We start from the raw sequence: 16,653 nt of genomic DNA, 5'->3' as shown, positions 1-16,653 counted from the left end.
TTTGGGGGTGACGGGGATGGGGGAGCTGTGGCGGAGGGGGACAGAGAATTGGTGGTGGCAGTTTCTGGCGGTTGAAATATTTAGGGATTGGGAGAATTTCGAAAACTGTTTTGAATTGAATTGAGATTTTCAGATTGAGACTCGACGGATCTATGGCTTTCTCCCTCTTCACCTTGCGTCTCCCTCGGGCAGGCCTCGCAGGTGCACCTGGCCGTTTCAAGCTTGCACATTAGGTGCGCCTTCGTCGCGCGATACACCCCTAACCGCAAACTGCCTCGCCCCGGCTCGAAGCTTCAACTGAAGCCCTCGCGCCGTCTGCAACCTGCACGAGCCGACGCCAGGCACGCGATGTCTACGGCGGCGCCCGGCGCGGCGTCGGCCTCCTCCGCCGGCGGCGCCGCGCCCGCGGCCGGCGGGGTGTCGCACACCGAGCTAGGGTGTCTGCTGGGGGCCTTCCGGGACGTGGCGTCCAGCATCGGCATGCAAGTGCTGTCCGTGACGCTGCGCGCGCGCGCGGCAGGCGAGACGGCCGGCGACGCCACGGGCGGCACCGGCATGCCCAAGGGGCGGTCGAGGCGCGAGCTCAAGCTCATCGCGCTCGTGCAGACGTTCGCGGACAACGCCGCGCACGTCGGCTACGTGCTCGAGAGCATCGACATTAAGCCCGCCGGCAAGGAGAAGGTCGACAAGAAGGACTGGAGGGTTCGCGTACAGATTAAGGCCGCCCGCACACCGCCCGAGCCCCCCACAGCCTGAACCGCTTCGCCCGTCTCGCCTCGCTGTGCCGCCCGAGCCGTTGCCGTTGGTGGGAGTGGCTGGCGGGCGACCGCGCGCTGATCGCGCCGCCCTTGCGCCGCTGCACTGTCTGGTGCTACGTCGAGCGCATCGTATATCCTCGAATGCATCCTTCTGTCCGTCTCTGCGTAAACTGTATACACCGCATGCGTTTATGGAGAAGAAGATACCGCCCTCTCCCCCCGCGCGCCCTCCCACGCTCCACCCGCGTGCGCCACCAACCTTGGCCGCGCACGCAATTCCCCGTCGAGTCGCGCTCGCACCCGTGCCCACCGAGATGCGCCTCCGCGGCCCAACTGAAACCGACAAGCGCGAGCCGCAGTCTGCCGCTTCGCCGACGGCCCCACTGGCCCTCCGCGCCTCGTCGCCGTCGCTGCTCGCCACGTCCTCTACGTCGCTGGTCACCGCCTCTTCGCCATCGCTGCTCGCCGCCTCGCCGTCCTCGTCATACCCGGTGCTGTCCGCGACGCCCGCAGAAGGCATCCCCTCCATGCCGCCCATGGGGTCGCGCTCTGAACTCTGCCGCCTGACGCACTCGTCGGAGTGCCATGTGTACAGGCCGGGTCTCTTTGACGGCGAGGTCAACGCCGCCCCCAGCACTGGCACGCGCTACGTCGACGCCTCCCCCCTCGACACCGTCAAGCCCAGCAAAGGCCGCAGCTGGTTTTGTCCCCATCTCCGCCATGCGGCTGTTTAAGCCCTTCTCCGTCGAGGAGGGTTAGAGTTGAGGTCTACCCGATGAAGGGGAAGCGCTTGGCATGAGAGCGTATGGCTCTACTGCAGAGCAGACAGGACAGAAAAGCACTCACTGCTGAAGATTTATAAAATTGCACCAACTTTACACGTAGTGGAGACTTGATCACATCAGCATTTGTCCGCTCCCCACCTGCCCGCCTCTACCCGTTTCCGCAACAGACCCCCCACTCCCCGATAACTCTCATCTGCAAGCGATCTCCGCTCCCCCCCTCATACCCCACACCTCCAGCATGCCCTTCGGCAGCTCGGGTTTCGGTCAGACGGGGGCGTCGCTGTTCGGGTCGTCGGCCCCGTCCGTGTTTGGGGGCAACCGCGGCACCGGCCCGACCAACCTGTTCGGCGCCCCGGCGGCCGCCCCGTCCGGCTTTGGCCAGTCCATCCCGTCGGCAAACTCGCTCTGGCCCAAGCAGAATGCCGAAGACGCCATGCCAGCGGAAGGATCCCGCGCCGCCAAGTGGCAACTCTCCCAACTCTCCGACAGCGCCTCCGGCTCATCCTCCGAAGCCGGCAAGTACCTCACCATATCGGCCATGCATCCGTTCCGATCTTTCTCCGTCGAGGAGATCCGCCTCCACGACTACTCCCGCGGCGACAAAGGCGCCGACCAACCGCAGCCCGTCTTTGGCGCCTTTGGCTCACAGCAACAACAGCCCTTCGCCGCGACTGGTTTTGGAGCCTCCGCTGCGCCCGCTTTCGGCGCCTCCTCAGCCTCAGGCTTTGGCTCCACAATTTTCGGCGCTTCTCAGTCCGCCTTTGGCGGTGGCGCCGCAGCCACGCCGGCTCCTTCGCTCTTCGGCAGCTCTGCGGCTTCGTCACAACCGAGCCTGTTCGGCGCGCCGGCGCAACCCAACACAGGCGCTTCGCTTTTCGGCGCGCCGGGGCAACCGAACCCGACCCCCAGTCTCTTCGGGGCGCCGGCACAGCCCAACCCGGCCGCCCCCAGCCTCTTCGGCGCCGGGCAGCAGCAGCAGCCCAACACAGCTGCCTCGCTATTCGGCGCCCCCGCGCAATCCGCCCCCGTAAGGCTGTTTGGCGCGCAGCCCGCGTCATCAGCGTTTGGCGCCGCGCCTTCGTTCGGGGCTGCCGCGCCCAAGCAGAGTGCACCATCGCTGTTCGGCGCTTCCACGGGCTTTGGGGGCTTTGGGGCTGCGTCGCAGCCCGCGTCAGGGGCGAGCTTGTTCGGAGGCGGAAGCTCTGGCGCTTCGCTCTTTGGCAATACGGGGGGGAGCTTGTTTGGAAGCACCCCTGCCACAAGTGCGTTTGGCGCGACTAGCGGTAGTTTGTTCGGGGGGAATACTGCGGGGTCTCTCTTTGGGCAAGGGGGGCAATCGGGATTTGGCAAGCCTAGTGCTGGCGCCTTTGGGATGGCCGGTGCCTTTGGCGGACAGTCGCTGCAACAGCAACAGCAGGCACACGGGCCCTTGGAGGCCTCCTTGACTGCCAATCCATTCGGGGAATCGAATCTTTTTTCGGGTGTCGCGGCAGCGGCGCGTTCTATGCCTGGTGGTGCTGGAGCGTCTGTTATCAATACAGCAGTTGCTATAGGTCAGACGCAACCGAAAGCCGTTAGTGTGGTTGTGAAGACGCCGACAGAACCATATCGTCGAACTAGAGCTTCGGAGGTGCTCGCCAAGCACAATGTACTTCGGCGGAGAGATCCTGGCAGTGGCTGGTTTGCGGCGTCACCAATGCGCCCTTGGCGCGAGAGTGGATCTGTGTTCAATGTTGGCACGGTGCTTCGGCCCAAGACGAACCGCAGAGGTGGGTTTGGAAGGCCACAAGCGGTGAGATATGACGTCACGCCGTGGCGAACGGAGGAGCAGCGACTCAAGGCGGCAAATATAAAGAGACTGGTTGTTGAACCTATGACCAACGACCCGATCTTGAATCGAAATCGACAGTTTCAGGATGGGCAAGACTCCGAGCAAAGCGGGGCAGGTGAGAGAGGTGCTTTGGGTGATGACATGGAAACATCTGACGGAAGACCAAGTGATATAAACGGAAGAAATGAAGATCCTTTTGGATCATTTGAACCCGGAACAGAATCAGCCACACAAGAAGCCGTAGCAGAGGGCATTGGTGAGGTCATTGGTGACGGAGACGATGATGCTGATCAAGGATTACCTCGCAGCACTCAGTATCATGATGCTCACGCTTCCGGCCTAGCTCACGATGATGACGGATCATCTCCTAATGTACGCCAGGAAAGTGACGAGAGGAGCACAGGACCGGCTGTTGAATATACAGAAGTTGCGCAAAAAGAACTCTCCGCGTCCAAAACGAGATTGAGTCTTGGAGCTAATCGAAACAGGCGTTCTTGGAGGCGTGGTTCAGTTCACATGCCAACATGTAATGACCCAGAGTACTACATGATTCCTACCCATGATGAACTAGCGAAGATGTCGAGTGATGAATTGTCGAAGGTTGATGAATTAACTATCGGAAAGAAGGGTTTGGGAGAAATTTCTTGGTTGGAACCGGTCGATATGCGTGGTCTAGACATAGATCAAGTTGTCCAGATCAAGAAACGCGAGGTCAGCGTTTATCCACGTGACGACGACGTACCCGCTGTCGGTACGGGCCTGAACAAGCCGGCGAGGGTTAAGCTGTTTGGAATCCACAAGTTGGACAAACGGACTAACGAACCACTAACAGATGCTACAACTGCGGCCAAAATGGTCGGCAAGCTTAAAGCTCATTGCCAGAAGGAAGGACTCAAGTTTTTGGGATACGATGTCAAAACAGGAACATGGACGTTTCAATCGAACAGTTTCTAGACTTCGTGGGTCTTGTGTACATAGCAACAGCTGTGAGCTTTTGGAAAATTCCACGCGCAAAAAGTTTCGTCTCCTGTTCACTTGACAGTTTCTCGAAGTCCCAAGAGAACGGAACCCCCGACGTTGGTGACATTTATTCGATTCTGCCGCCCGAGCAAGTTAATAATAAAGACTACCAGCCAAAGTTTTTGGCTTAGACCAATTTTACGCAATGTACCCACATGTTGCTCCAAGACTGCTACAGAACGTACGGCAGTGCCAACTGAGCATTTCTCCAGGCCAATACAAAATATAGGGCCGTGCACGACCCTGCTACTGTCGCAACATTCCAGGCGAAGGACTCCCCCGCAGAGACGCATCATCCCCCGTCTCTTTCGCCTAAAATCCCCCGTCTCATCCAGGAAGACTGGAACATAGTACGGGGTCTTACTTTAAGTGACTGCGGGGCTGTGACAGGCTCTCAGGCCAAGCAGAGATCAAGGGATGAATAGCACACAGGCGCGGGGAACCCGAGTGCGCCTGAAAATCATGAGCACTCAAACTTTTTGGCTTCTCAGCTTTGTCAGTTTGTTTCTTGTTGGTGGGTTCCGATCTATTCCTGCTGTGCCAACGGTGATCGAAATCGCTTGGTCGCGAGGAGATTTGCTATCATGTGTAGCACACCGGTGTCTCCACCAGAAGTCCTTCCAAAAGCACAGAATGTCATTTGAAGATGCCGAGCTCTCACTCCGCAAAATTAAAAGACTGCTCTATATGAAGCCACTGTTCCCCCCGGCGTTTCCTCAAGAGTTCTCTGACAAGGCCATTCGATCAACATGTGCTGTCATTGGAGGCTCTCCTTTATCTCCACATATATCTGCAACGGAACAGAGCCGTCTGGTCGACGAAACAACAGACCTAGTCTTTCGACTAAATGTACGAGTACCAGAATTGCTCGCGGCAGAGGGTGCGTCACCGCCCCTGGGCAAGCGGACTGATGCAGTTTTCATACAACGGGGGTCTCTGAGATCCTTTGAACGATATATTCAAGGATGGGGAGGGCAAAATGCAAGCCGAGGGACTCTCCGAAAACAGGCCGGCGAAGCGTTTAAGGCCAAATGGCATCCGACGATGCTTTTTCGCCACGAATGCCCAAGTCGATTTGAGTCCTGTCCCAAAGCCTGGCATGCCCTCGCCCGGTCCTCCTTACCCGCTTGGTCCGATCTTCATGTTCTGCACTACGGGCTCGAAATGAAAACACAGATGCTGCTTCACGACTTGAATGTAAGAAGAAACTTTTCTTTGGCAACAGACGTCCCCACCACTGGCATCGTTGCTATTGTAACTGCATTGCACATTTGCAAAGCTGTGAATGTGTTCATGTTCAATGGATCGATTACTGGGGACGGCGATGTACCAACTCAAGATGTGTGGCGTGGCCACAATCTAAAATCAGAACGGGCTCTGCTGCAATGGCTTGGTACCTGCACAGGGGAAGAGTTTGAAATATGTGGAAAGCTCACAATCTTTTCATGATTCGCAACACCACGTTTGAGGCAATTTAAGATTGTTACTTCACCGTCGTCACAGCAAGAATTGTCAAGATGCATCCGAATCCCTTCCATTTCCCGTCGTTCACAAGCACGCGCCAGTTGGGCTGATGTGAGATTTCAACTTTTCCACTTGCGAATCTATGAGAACAAAAGGTGATTTGGAACCAGAAGCCTTGTAATTCGCTGTACCCATTTGTGGATAACCCCATTGGTGTTGTGAAGAAAGCCCCAGAGACAGCCGGTACAATACCGACGAATTTTCATCCATCCGTGCTCTTACAAAGACCTTATTCACGCGCTCGTTTCTTGATTTCTCTTTCTTGGTCGCGGGGCGTGCACACTTTGCCTTCATAGATAGCGATTGAGAGCGATTACGTGAAGCGATATTTCAGCAGTAGCATGGGTGTCCTCAGGAATTGATGGAAAGACGCCATAAGAAACCTGAGGAAAGCAGCTCCCAACACGCAAAGATGTCGACATGGCAACGTTGCTCCAATCAGGTAGTGGCGATCTCGTAGTCCAAGGCTTCGCCTCTCGCAAACTGGACGAGGGTTCTCAGGGTCGCCTTGGCAACAGACGCTAAGGCATTTGTAGTAAGGGCTGCCTGATGCCCGGTGATGAGGACGTTGGGCATTGATCTAAGGAGCTGAAAGTCAGGATTTGTCTGGACACCCGTATGATCCTGGAAGAAGAGGTCAGCTTCGCCCTCAAACGAATCGAGGGCGAGCCCTCCCACCTGCCCCGCCTGCAAAGCAGGGATGACAGCCTTTACATCCAGCAGGGCCCCCCGGGAGGTGTTAATGAGAAGCACCCCTCTCTTACACAGTGGTATCGATTGTGCGCCAATCATGTGCCTGGTGCCAGAGACGAGTGGGGCGTGCAGCGAAATGATATCGCTAGTGGCGAGCAAAGTGTTAATGGAGACGTATTTTATTCCCATGTGCTTGATGTCAGGCGATTCGATCATGTCAAACGCGATAACGTTGCATCCAAACCCGCTGAGTATGCGGGCGACTGTAGTGCCGACTTTTCCTGTCCCAATGAGTCCGACAACCTTGCCTTTCATGTCGAAGCCCACTAGACCATGCATGGTCATGTTTCCCTCGCGTACTCGGTTGTATGCGAGGTGTAATTTGCGGTTGAGTGAGAGTATGAGTAAGACGGTATACTCGGCAATTGAGGTTGGGGCATGGGCGGGTGCTGGGGCAAGGCGCATTTTCAACGAGGCGACCTTGTTGCGGTCCACAGCGGGGACACCAGCGTAGCGCAGCGTGATAAGCTCTACACCGGATGCGTGTAGAATTTGCAATATGGCGGCATCAGCATAGTCGTTTGCGAAAAGGGAGACAGCTTTGGCGCCCGCTGCAAGAGTGGCAGTGCTCTTGTCGAGAGGAGCAGAAACGAAGACGATGTCGAGTAGCTGAGTTTCAGGAGAGAGCTTCATCTCGTTGCGGAAGGCGGCGACTTCGTATTGCCTGGCGCCGAACATGATGACGCGCAGGCGCTGGCTTTGGCCGGCGGCATTGAAGCTGTCGGCCATGATAGAGGGAGCAAGTGAGGAACGGAATGACGTGCGAGTGTGTATGGCGGGAGTTTGCAAGGGTTAAAGTGGGTGTGTGAGGGACATGATTGCTGGTGTATAGCCAAGAGGAGGCAGCGGGGGGAGTTTTGGGGGAAGGGAAGGGGGTTGATATGGACTGGGAAATCTCGGAGGACAGGATTTATTTGGACACAACGACGAGGGATGAGAGCGCAAAAATGTTTAACGGCTGTGTGTTGAAAACAGGGTTCCGAAACAACGTGGGCGCCGCAGCCGCGCCAGAGCCATCAACTTGACTTTTTTGTACGTTTGCTTTTTCAGTTTCCATCGCGCCACACCCTTGCTTTTCTCAAGACGTTGCGAGGCGGCAGGCATCTGGCATTATTGCCGAGGCTTGATGTGCTGTATGAAGTATCGTTGCACGGGATCGCTTTGACGCCAATGCCATGGTGCCATGCCATGGTGCCATCGCAATCCAGTCTAATTCATGTTGCCCGCGATAAACGAAATGCTCATCATACCCGTAGGCCAGACGTTCAAAACGCACCGATATTTTTCCAGCGCGTGCCGCTCACGCATACACTGCCGCCACGGCACTATGTGATTGATTATGTGGTATCTCTCAGAGCTCGGCAAGCCTTGCTACTGGCTCCCCGAAGCTCGGGAAAGCCGAACAGCCTCCTCGTACCATCGCACAGTCGCTGCCGCCTGCACAGCCACCTCTTGATTCCAATTCGCCTTACACATGACTGGCACTCGCACGACAAATAACCGTTCCTCTTTATTCTTCTCCCCCACGGCGACAGTAATCACTCTCCCTAGATTACCAAGGGTAGACACTAGTTCCCCTTTTTTGCTGATGCTCCGACATGAAGCCCCCTCCAAATCGAATAATTATCATATTATTATTCGATTGTCAACAACTGTTACTTCACACTATGCGTCTCCAAAGTTTACTTCCTGCGTCCGCGAGATTCCTAAAGAGTCTATCGTGGCCCACTTCGCGACGCGGACCTACAATAACTCTCGCAACCACAGGAAAGAGCAAGCAGTGCCGACCCACTGAACACTGAACGCACTTACTATGTTTGCCCTCAATGTCGTCATCAATGCGACATGCAATTATCGATATTTACTGGCTTACACGCAGCGTTACAACGCTTTGACGCACTGACTGCTGTTGACACCGCGAAGCATTCTCGCCGAGCCAGTAACTTTTGGTCAACAGACTTGGTTCCACGAATCAGACTAAAACTTACGCCTACCCAATCATACGCTTGTCTACATGAGCTACGCACCACCCTGATAGTTTCGTCTTGAACTACGCTCGAGCTTCCGTTGCAAGTGTACGTCCCGCTTTCCACGCAAAGCGATTGCATCCCGCCATCAACGTACTCAGCAGTCACGCTTGGCGTAGAGATTAAGCATTGGCGTTCATTTCTTATTCTTGTGTGAAAACATCTGCCTGTGCCGAAACCATCTTCCTCCGCGATGTACAATTTTTCTGTTTCAACCGGCCATTCAATGCCCCACGAGGTGCATCTACACCCATGTAAGTTCGGCCAGGCCCTCCAATCTTCAACCGACGAACTGCGTCAGCTTCACTTCTCTCCCTTCTAGCACCCCTTGACCAGGGCTTCTGCAAAGTTGGCGAATGATCTGCTTCTGAATCCTTCACATACTCGTTCTGGTCCGAGTTTTCCTCGTCGCTCTTGCTCACGACTTTGACATCGCAATTATTACATCCAGCCATGTAGGTTACTTCAAACGGCACTACTGATGACAGTTTGAACAACATGCATGAAACAGGACAGAAATGTGATCTTATCCGTTCTTGTTCAACTTGATAGCATTCATATACTTAACAAAGTCCTCATAGGCCTCCTTATCCTCCTGGTCATTGACTCCTTCCCCTCCAAGCTTTCTCAACCTCACATCCTCGACGTGCGCATCTCCTGAAGCATCTTCCTGTTCCTCCTCACTCTCCTCGCCCGGCTTCCTCGGTGCCCACTTGGTATCGCGCTCCGCTTCTGTCTGCGGATCGCGATCGTTCCTGAAGCTTTCGATCTGGTCGTTAACTCTCGCTATCTCGGCCGCGGCCTTTTGGCGTTTCCGTTCTTCCAGTGCCGGCTTATACTCGGCGTAGTACTCTCTGGTGGCCGCCTGAATCGCACGAACCAACTGAGGCATCCCCTCCCCAGTGTGCGCGCTGACACCCACGCTCTGCAGGTTGTTGTAAAACTCCTCCAGCGCCATGGCCATGGAGCGGGCGAGCGTGCCGACAAAGTTCTCCTCCTTCAACGCGGCGTCAAACTGATCAAAGTCTTCCATCCAGGCCTGCGCAAACTTGCAGGACGTGACATCGATCTTATTAAACACGATGACCATCGGGAGCATGGTCTTGTACAATATGGAGCACGCGTACAGCATGTTACTGACAAAGGTCATAGCGCTCTGACTCCTCTCCGTATCAATGACGAACAGCACGACGGTAGGCATGGTGACGGCGAGGGCTTCCGTGATAATGCGTCCCGACGCGGACCAGGTGAAGGTCTCTATCTGGCCGGGGGTGTCGAACAGCACAGCGCGGACCTCCGCGGCGCGCTTCTCGACCAGGGTGAGGACCTGGTCGAACTTGACGGCGTACAGGTTGAGCGCGGTGATGATTGCGCCGTTGGGCCCGAGCGAGTACTCCTTCATGACGTCCTTGAAAACGAGGGTGTCGCGGATGTCCACGTTGGGCTCGTACGGCAACGTGTGCACGGCGGGGTCGAGGTTGACGACGTACGCGCCCACGGGGGTGTCGGCGGCGGCATTGGGGGCGGCTTCTTCTTCCGCATCGTCGTCGTCTTCTAGCCAGGCGGAGAGCGCGTCGACCAGCGTCGTCTTGCCGGACCCCGCCATGCCCAGGACGAGGCAGGCGGGGGTTTGCAAATCGGAGGAGGCGCTGGCCGAAGCAGCGGTGGAAGGGGGAGCCGAGGGCTCCCCCCCTATGATTTCGGGCGTGCTGGTGGGGTTAGGCATGCGGAAGCATAGTCGACGCGACTGGGGCGGTCGTGGGGGGGGGAGGGGGAGGAGCGCTGCAAGAGTGAGAAGGGTGTCTACGAGGAGGATGGGATCAAGAGATAGGCGCCGGTTCACGTTCAAACACGTGTCATACGTGTGGGAGCTGTAGGTGATCCAATCGATGTAGTATGATAGTGAATGTAACTGGATTATGTAAGAAGATCCTTGATCCGAAAATGCGCCATATCGAGGCACCGGTTTTGCTCTTGGCGGGAAAGGCGCGGGAAGTCAGGCGGATGCGAAGGGAATGCGAGATGGCTCGCAGGCGGTCGCCGTAGCCGTCCACTCGGGCGGCAAAAGGGCCACTTCAAGGCCCTTCCCGCCAACAACACCGATGCACCCGCGTTCCCAAACGGCCCCGCCATTCCGCCCGCGCCCGCCTCCTACTCCGCTCGTACCCTGCTCCTACTTATCCTCCTACTTATCCTCCTACTCGCCATGCCCGGCTACCCCCACCCCACCTCTCCACCCTAGTTCCCCCTCCCCCCCCCCTCCTCGCCATGCCGACCCACACGCGCTCCGCAGTCAGGAACCGCCTCGCACCCCTCCCCCCCGTCTTCGGCCGCGTCGCAAAGCCCCGCACCCGCCGCAACGCGCGCAAGAAGCCGCTGCCCGTCTCCCCGCTCCCCGACGTTCCCGCGTCCCCCGTCTCCACGCAGGACACGCTCCGGCCGCCCTCGTCACCCCCCACCAAGCCGGCCCCACTCCCCCCTTCCCTCTCGCTCGCCTTCACTCCGCAAGGCGCGCCGCTCTCGCGCGAGTCGCACTACGCCCGCATCCGCACCTCACTCCTGCGCGCCCTCACGCCTGCGCACCGCGCCCTCTCGCTCTACGTCAGCGGCACCCCCGGCACCGGCAAGACCCTGACGGTTTCCTCCGCGCTGTCCTCGCTCTCGCTGCCGCCGTCGCGCTCCGTCTGGCTCAACTGCGCGCACCTCGGCGCCCCGCGCAACCTCTTCTCCGCCCTGTGCTCCGCGCTCGGCCTGTCCGGCGACCCGGAGCAAGCCGTGCGTGCCTTCGCCTCGTCCGCAGGCGAGCGCGTCGTGCTCGTGCTCGACGAGGTCGACTTCCTGGTGTCGCGGGACCAGCTCGTGTTGTACGCCGCCTTCGAATGGCCGCACCTGCCGAGCTCCAGGCTCAGCGTCATCGGCATCGCGAACGCCGTCGACCTGCCCGTCCGCCTCCTGCCCTGGCTCAGGGCCAACGCATGCATGCCCGAGCTGCTCCCGTTCGCCCCGTACACGTCGGACGCGCTGCAGGAGATTGTCAGACAGCGAGTCGCCCCCGATGGCGCGCTGTCGAAGGTCGCCGTCCAGCTCGCCGCGAAAAAGGTCGCCGCGGGCTCCGGCGACGCAAGGTTGGTGCTCGATGTGTGCCGCGAGGCCGAGTCGCAGGTTGCGCGCGCGGACGGTGGAAGCGCTATCGCTGTTGTGTCACGTATACTACAGGCGCGTGGAGGCTTGAGCCAGGCTGTAGACACTATTAGTCAGCTGCCCGTGCAGCAGCAGCTCGCGCTGTGCGTGGCGGCGAATGCGGTGACCATGGGGGGGAAGAGTGCGAAGAAGGCGACGCTGGGCGGGTTGTACGAGAGCTTCGCTAGGATGTGCAGCAGGGCTAAGGTGGGAGGAGTCACGTTTGACGAATTTGCGCAGATTTGTTGTAATGCGCTTGCTAGTCATGGGTTGCTGGATGTCGCACAAGGGAGGGGGAAGAAGGTAAGGACTATTCGGTCCAAGTTAGTAAGGTTGAAAGTGGATGTCGATGATGTTAGGGCCGGCGTCGCAGGTAGGGGGTTTCTGCCTCTGTTGATTGCGCGGTAGCGGCCGGGTCGGCGGAATGTATACTAGGTGCGGTTGGTAAACTCAATTTTGAATAGTTGCGCAAGCTTTTGCTCGGGACGACGCTGCTACGGGTGAGTGTGTACATGATTTCCACCGCACGTGCGCTTCATCCACTCCGACGGGCCATGGATCAAACAGGCAACAGTTTTTATCTTTCACGCGAGTAAGACTCTTCATGCGGTTCGGATTGATGATCTCGGAATTCAGCAAGATATTCGCTCTGCATCTACTAGCAGCTCGCGTTTGAAGTTCCAGCCGCGTGCTTCTGAACACCATGAAATGGTGTTGTTGATGTGGCAAGTGCCGCATGTGTGCTGCGAGTAAGTGTGTCCAAAAGGGTGAGCCTCAATCCAATATTGGATAAAAAGCATGAAAAATCTCTCCGATTAGCCGCCAGATTTTGTGCTTTGCCTCATTTCTGATCGAGGTGCAACTCTCGCAAGTCCCGGTTGAGCCGTCCTCACTGAGTCTTCGATGCCAGCACGGATTTGACGGTGCTCCTCGACCGAAGTTGACCACCGATCAAGTGATCAGCATTGGAATCCCGACGAAATCTCACGGAACTTACAACTTGCACAAATCTACACCATCCCACATCTCCAAGCCTTCTGGTACACGCAGACTCTCCGCGATGCCGCCCCGATTTTGCCACGGGTTCGTCCCCTCGACTCCCAGTCTCCCAGCGTGTTCCGGCCGCTCATTGCGAATCGCGCGCCAGCCATGCGGAAAGCACCTGCTCACCCCGGCACCGTCCCGCCGTTGCTTCCTGCCCCGCTTCTCAATGAGCGACCACGGCGGTGGCGGCGACGTCTCGATTCCAGACCACGGCAGCGCCGACGCGTCGGTCGGTGATATTGGGCACGCGGATCACGACGCCACTGCGCACGCCGCTGAGCACAACACCGATGCTGCCGGCGAAGACGGAACAGAGCTTCGCGCCAAGCGCGACGACGAAGACTGGGAGGAAGAGGCTGGCGTTTCCGACGGCGCGCCGTCGATGGTACAAGGCCCCGCGCAAGCGCCGACGAAAGCGGGGGTGTCGACAGAGGGGATGCCCGAGGGCGACGCGGCGTTCATCACGGCATGCTATGACGCGGACGTGGGCGCGATCGAGGCGGCGCTAGACAAGGGGCAGGACGTGAACGTGACGGACGTGAACCGGCGCTCGGCGCTGCACTTTTGCGCGGGGAATGGGCTGCCGACGCTGTGCACGCGGCTGCTGGACATGGGGGCCGACATCGACGGCAGGGACGTGCTGGGGCTGACGCCGCTGCATATGGCGACGGGGTACAAGAAGGTGGACACGGTGGTGCTTCTAGTGGAGAGAGGGGCGGATGCGAACATCGCGAGCATGAGTGGGGAGCTGGCCGTGGAGATTGCGGAGCGGATGTTCGAAAAGACGCCGGAGAAGAAGTTCTTTTTGAAGAATGACGACCACGCGCGGCTTAAGGAAATCGTGGAGATTTTGGACGAAGCGACGGAGGAGGAAGAGGAGGTGGCGGACGAAGGCGATGAGGGAGTAGGGGAGGAGGTGGTGCAGGAAGAGGGGAGCTCTAAGTTTGTGGTGCGGGTGAAACCCAAGGGGGAGACTAAGGCAGAGCGGCCGGCAGATCCACCGGCCAGTGACGTCAAGGTGACGATTCGAGTGAAAGAACCTAAGAAATAAATGAAGGGGAGTGCGGCTTTGAGATCGTGATGGCGATACCTCTTTCGGCAGCAACAACGTCTCGACTCACGGCTACGGGTTTGGGTAGATAGAGGAGGCATACGAAGTAATGGCGAGGGCGAAGACAGTGAGGGCGGCAGACGAGCTTTACAGGAGAAGCGCCTAAACAAGTGTGACCGCGGGTGACGTTATGGCCGGCAAGCGGGGATCGCTGGTGCTCGGCGTGGACGACACGTGCGACCGGGTGGCGGCTCGCGACGGCTCGCGGCGGCGCGCAGCAGACTGCTTCGGCGCGGGCGATAAAACATTGATCTGGTCTGCGTGCCGACGGGGAGTTAACGGTATTTGTGGAAGCCGATGTTGTTGGCGTTCTCCTTGAAGCAGCGGCGACAGATGTCCAGGCCGTACTTGCGGATGATGCCGATGCGCGAGGCGCAGGTGCGGCAGCTGCGCGAGCCCTTGCCGTAGCCCTTGGGGTGCGAGCCCCAGACGTTTTCGTGACCCATGGTGGGGAGAGGGGGTGTTTCGGTTGTTGCGTAACCGGGGGGAAAGAGAAGTGCGGCGGATGGGTGCGGTACGGGGGGAAAGAGCGAGGGTCGGGAGGGAGATGTTAAGGTCAGTGTTATCGACGGCGACTTGGTTCGTGAAACATGAGTGAAAATTATCCAACCAGAGAAGAAGAAAGATGAAAGTTTAACAAGTGCAATTGTTCTCGGATCTGCTCTTGATTTTTCAAATTCGCGCAAAGTTTCAACTATTTTGCCGAAAACATTACACCGGCCCAGTGTGCATCCGTTACAGTATGACAGCGGCACTGCAGCTTGAAAACTTTCATGTGGCGCGGGACTACGTATAACGTAACCTGGTGATGCAAGACAACGGGTAGCAGAGCGACAGGCAGAGCCTGGAGAGGCAACTGCGTAACGGTGTAGCAGGCAGGGCCTCGAGACGCAAGGAAGTGGGCAGCGGTGCGACGGTTGGAGCCTGGAGATGCAAGGCAATAGGTAACGTAGTGGAGCGGCAGTTGGATTACGCTATACCCAGCGAAGTGTGCACTTCCCGGAAGGTGTAATTCCGGACTTGGGATGTCCTCCTTTCCAAATGCATTCACCCCAAGCCTTCCTCAGAGACGCTGCGCACTAGCTACTGCAGCAAGTTTACATCCTTGTGCGGTGACAGCGTACGCGTAGATCGAACGCGTATTCCCACGCCCTCTCGCATCCATGCCGAGATAAAGTTTTAGTTAAAAGCGTCCTCCTTCATTTAATTACACGAGTTGTATGCTTTCATCCCCTTACTGGTAGCCTAAACCACAGCACGGAAACAGCACCAAACTGCTAGGACACGCCATGTTAACCGTCAGCGACCCACCGCAAAAACAACACTACGCCTGGCCTCTGCACGCAAATCCCCCATCCGCCCCTCCACAAACAAAACTGTTACTACTACCAAGCCGCGAGGAAGAATAGCGCAAGCCATATAAGGCGCGCGCTCTGCCGGCATGCGGCTCTCGAATGACGAATGTATACATACATCAAGCACACCGACATGCGCGGCCTCATCTAGACAGCCACGGATGCGAGAGGGCCTCGCGTGCGGAGATGCGATTGCGCTGGTCGAACGCGAGCATGGAGTTAATGAGGTGCTTAATCTCCGGCGTGCATGCGCCGAACAGCTGGCTGGGAAAGCGCAAGTCGCCGGCGAGCACTGCGCGCTTGATGTCATCTCTCGTGTCGCCGGTGAACGGGCGCTCGCCGGAGAGCATGAAGTAGAGGACGATGCCGCACGACCATACGTCGGCGGGCGGCCCATACGGGACGTTGCGGATGATCTCGGGGGCGACGTAGGACGGGGTGCCCACGACGGAGTGGATGTTCTTGTCCTCGTTGCAGAAGGTGGCCAGGCCAAAGTCGGTGATCTTCGGCAGGTCCGGGCGCTCCATGAGAATGTTCTCCGGCTTGATGTCGCGGTGGACAATGTTGAGGTCGTGCATGTAGGCGATGGCGCTGAGGATGCCGCGCAGGACCGGGCGGGCGTTCTCCTCCGACAGACGCTTGCGCGCCCGGATGAAGTCGCGCAGCGAGCCGCCGGAGACATACTCCAGGACGATGTGCGGCTTACCGGCCGCAGAGAAGAAGTCGACGGCCTTGACCAGGTTGGGGTGGTCTGTGACGGACAGAACCTTGACCTCCCTCCTGATAAACTTCTTGCTCTTCTCCAGGTCGTTCTTGTCCTTCTTAATAACCTTGACGGCGAACTTATCACCGGTATTCCTATCCGAGGCGACGTACACGCGCGAGAAGTGGCCCTTCCCGATGCCGCGCTCGCGCTTGTAGAACCTGTCAAACTCGGTGCCGGCGCTGCGGGTGAGGGCGTCGACCCAGCGCTCGTACGTGGGCATGTCGGGGGCGCGCACGGTGATGGTGCACTTGTGGAGGCGGAGCGTGAAGGACAGGTCGCCCGGGTCGACGGCCTTGAGCTCCTTGATGGGCGAGCGCCACAGCTCCGGGTACGACTGCTCCGCGTGGGCCGCCAGCGTCGCGCCGCGCAACTTGAAGAACAGGCGGCGCGGCGTGGTGTCCGCCCGCGCGAACAACGCGCTCTTCACGGCCGACACACGCACCAGCCAGTCCGACTCCTTCGAGTCCGCCGCGTATCGCAGCTCGACCATTTTGTGCGT

General features: G+C 58.0%; 9 protein-coding genes; 3 read left to right on the top strand and 6 right to left on the bottom strand.

Annotated features, from left to right (window-relative positions):
- Nucleotides 1–635: 635 nt before the first annotated feature.
- Nucleotides 636–905, bottom strand: CHC_T00003494001 (hypothetical protein). Its single transcript, XM_005714808.1, has one exon. It carries the CDS (start codon nucleotides 903–905, stop codon nucleotides 636–638), a length of 270 nt encoding a protein of 89 aa, XP_005714865.1.
- A 335-nt stretch (nucleotides 906–1,240) lies between these two features.
- CHC_T00003493001 (hypothetical protein) lies at nucleotides 1,241–1,471 on the bottom strand. Its single transcript, XM_005714807.1, has one exon. The coding sequence runs from the start codon at nucleotides 1,469–1,471 to the stop codon at nucleotides 1,241–1,243; it is 231 nt and encodes a 76-aa protein (XP_005714864.1).
- Nucleotides 1,472–1,976: 505 nt separating this feature from the next.
- Nucleotides 1,977–4,530, top strand: CHC_T00003492001 (hypothetical protein). XM_005714806.1 is given in 2 exon segments: nucleotides 1,977–4,328; nucleotides 4,329–4,530. The coding sequence occupies 1 exon segment, from the start codon at nucleotides 1,977–1,979 to the stop codon at nucleotides 4,326–4,328; it is 2,352 nt and encodes a 783-aa protein (XP_005714863.1). The 3' UTR covers nucleotides 4,329–4,530.
- Nucleotides 4,531–4,856: 326 nt separating this feature from the next.
- Nucleotides 4,857–5,843, top strand: CHC_T00003491001 (hypothetical protein). The gene has a single exon (XM_005714805.1). The coding sequence runs from the start codon at nucleotides 4,857–4,859 to the stop codon at nucleotides 5,841–5,843; it is 987 nt and encodes a 328-aa protein (XP_005714862.1).
- A 513-nt stretch (nucleotides 5,844–6,356) lies between these two features.
- On the bottom strand, nucleotides 6,357–7,400 carry CHC_T00003490001 (hypothetical protein). The gene has a single exon (XM_005714804.1). The coding sequence runs from the start codon at nucleotides 7,398–7,400 to the stop codon at nucleotides 6,357–6,359; it is 1,044 nt and encodes a 347-aa protein (XP_005714861.1).
- Nucleotides 7,401–8,491: 1,091 nt separating this feature from the next.
- On the bottom strand, nucleotides 8,492–10,100 carry CHC_T00003489001 (hypothetical protein). XM_005714803.1 is given in 2 exon segments: nucleotides 8,492–9,224; nucleotides 9,225–10,100. The coding sequence occupies 1 exon segment, from the start codon at nucleotides 10,098–10,100 to the stop codon at nucleotides 9,225–9,227; it is 876 nt and encodes a 291-aa protein (XP_005714860.1). The 3' UTR covers nucleotides 8,492–9,224.
- Nucleotides 10,101–10,966: 866 nt separating this feature from the next.
- On the top strand, nucleotides 10,967–12,286 carry CHC_T00008776001 (cell division control protein 6, CDC6). The gene has a single exon (XM_005714802.1). The coding sequence runs from the start codon at nucleotides 10,967–10,969 to the stop codon at nucleotides 12,284–12,286; it is 1,320 nt and encodes a 439-aa protein (XP_005714859.1).
- Nucleotides 12,287–14,308: 2,022 nt separating this feature from the next.
- On the bottom strand, nucleotides 14,309–14,479 carry CHC_T00010173001 (40S ribosomal protein S29). The gene has a single exon (XM_005714801.1). It carries the CDS (start codon nucleotides 14,477–14,479, stop codon nucleotides 14,309–14,311), a length of 171 nt encoding a protein of 56 aa, XP_005714858.1.
- Nucleotides 14,480–15,160: 681 nt separating this feature from the next.
- CHC_T00003488001 (hypothetical protein) lies at nucleotides 15,161–16,374 on the bottom strand. XM_005714800.1 is given in 2 exon segments: nucleotides 15,161–15,531; nucleotides 15,532–16,374. 1 exon segment carries the CDS (start codon nucleotides 16,372–16,374, stop codon nucleotides 15,532–15,534), a length of 843 nt encoding a protein of 280 aa, XP_005714857.1. The 3' UTR covers nucleotides 15,161–15,531.
- Between the last annotated feature and the right edge of the window lie 279 nt (nucleotides 16,375–16,653).

The sequence above is a fragment of the Chondrus crispus genome, genomic scaffold (genome assembly GCF_000350225.1).
Source record: "Chondrus crispus Stackhouse genomic scaffold, scaffold_191, whole genome shotgun sequence".
NCBI lineage: Eukaryota > Rhodophyta > Florideophyceae > Gigartinales > Gigartinaceae > Chondrus > Chondrus crispus.
This window is presented reverse-complemented; position numbering and strand designations above follow the sequence as displayed.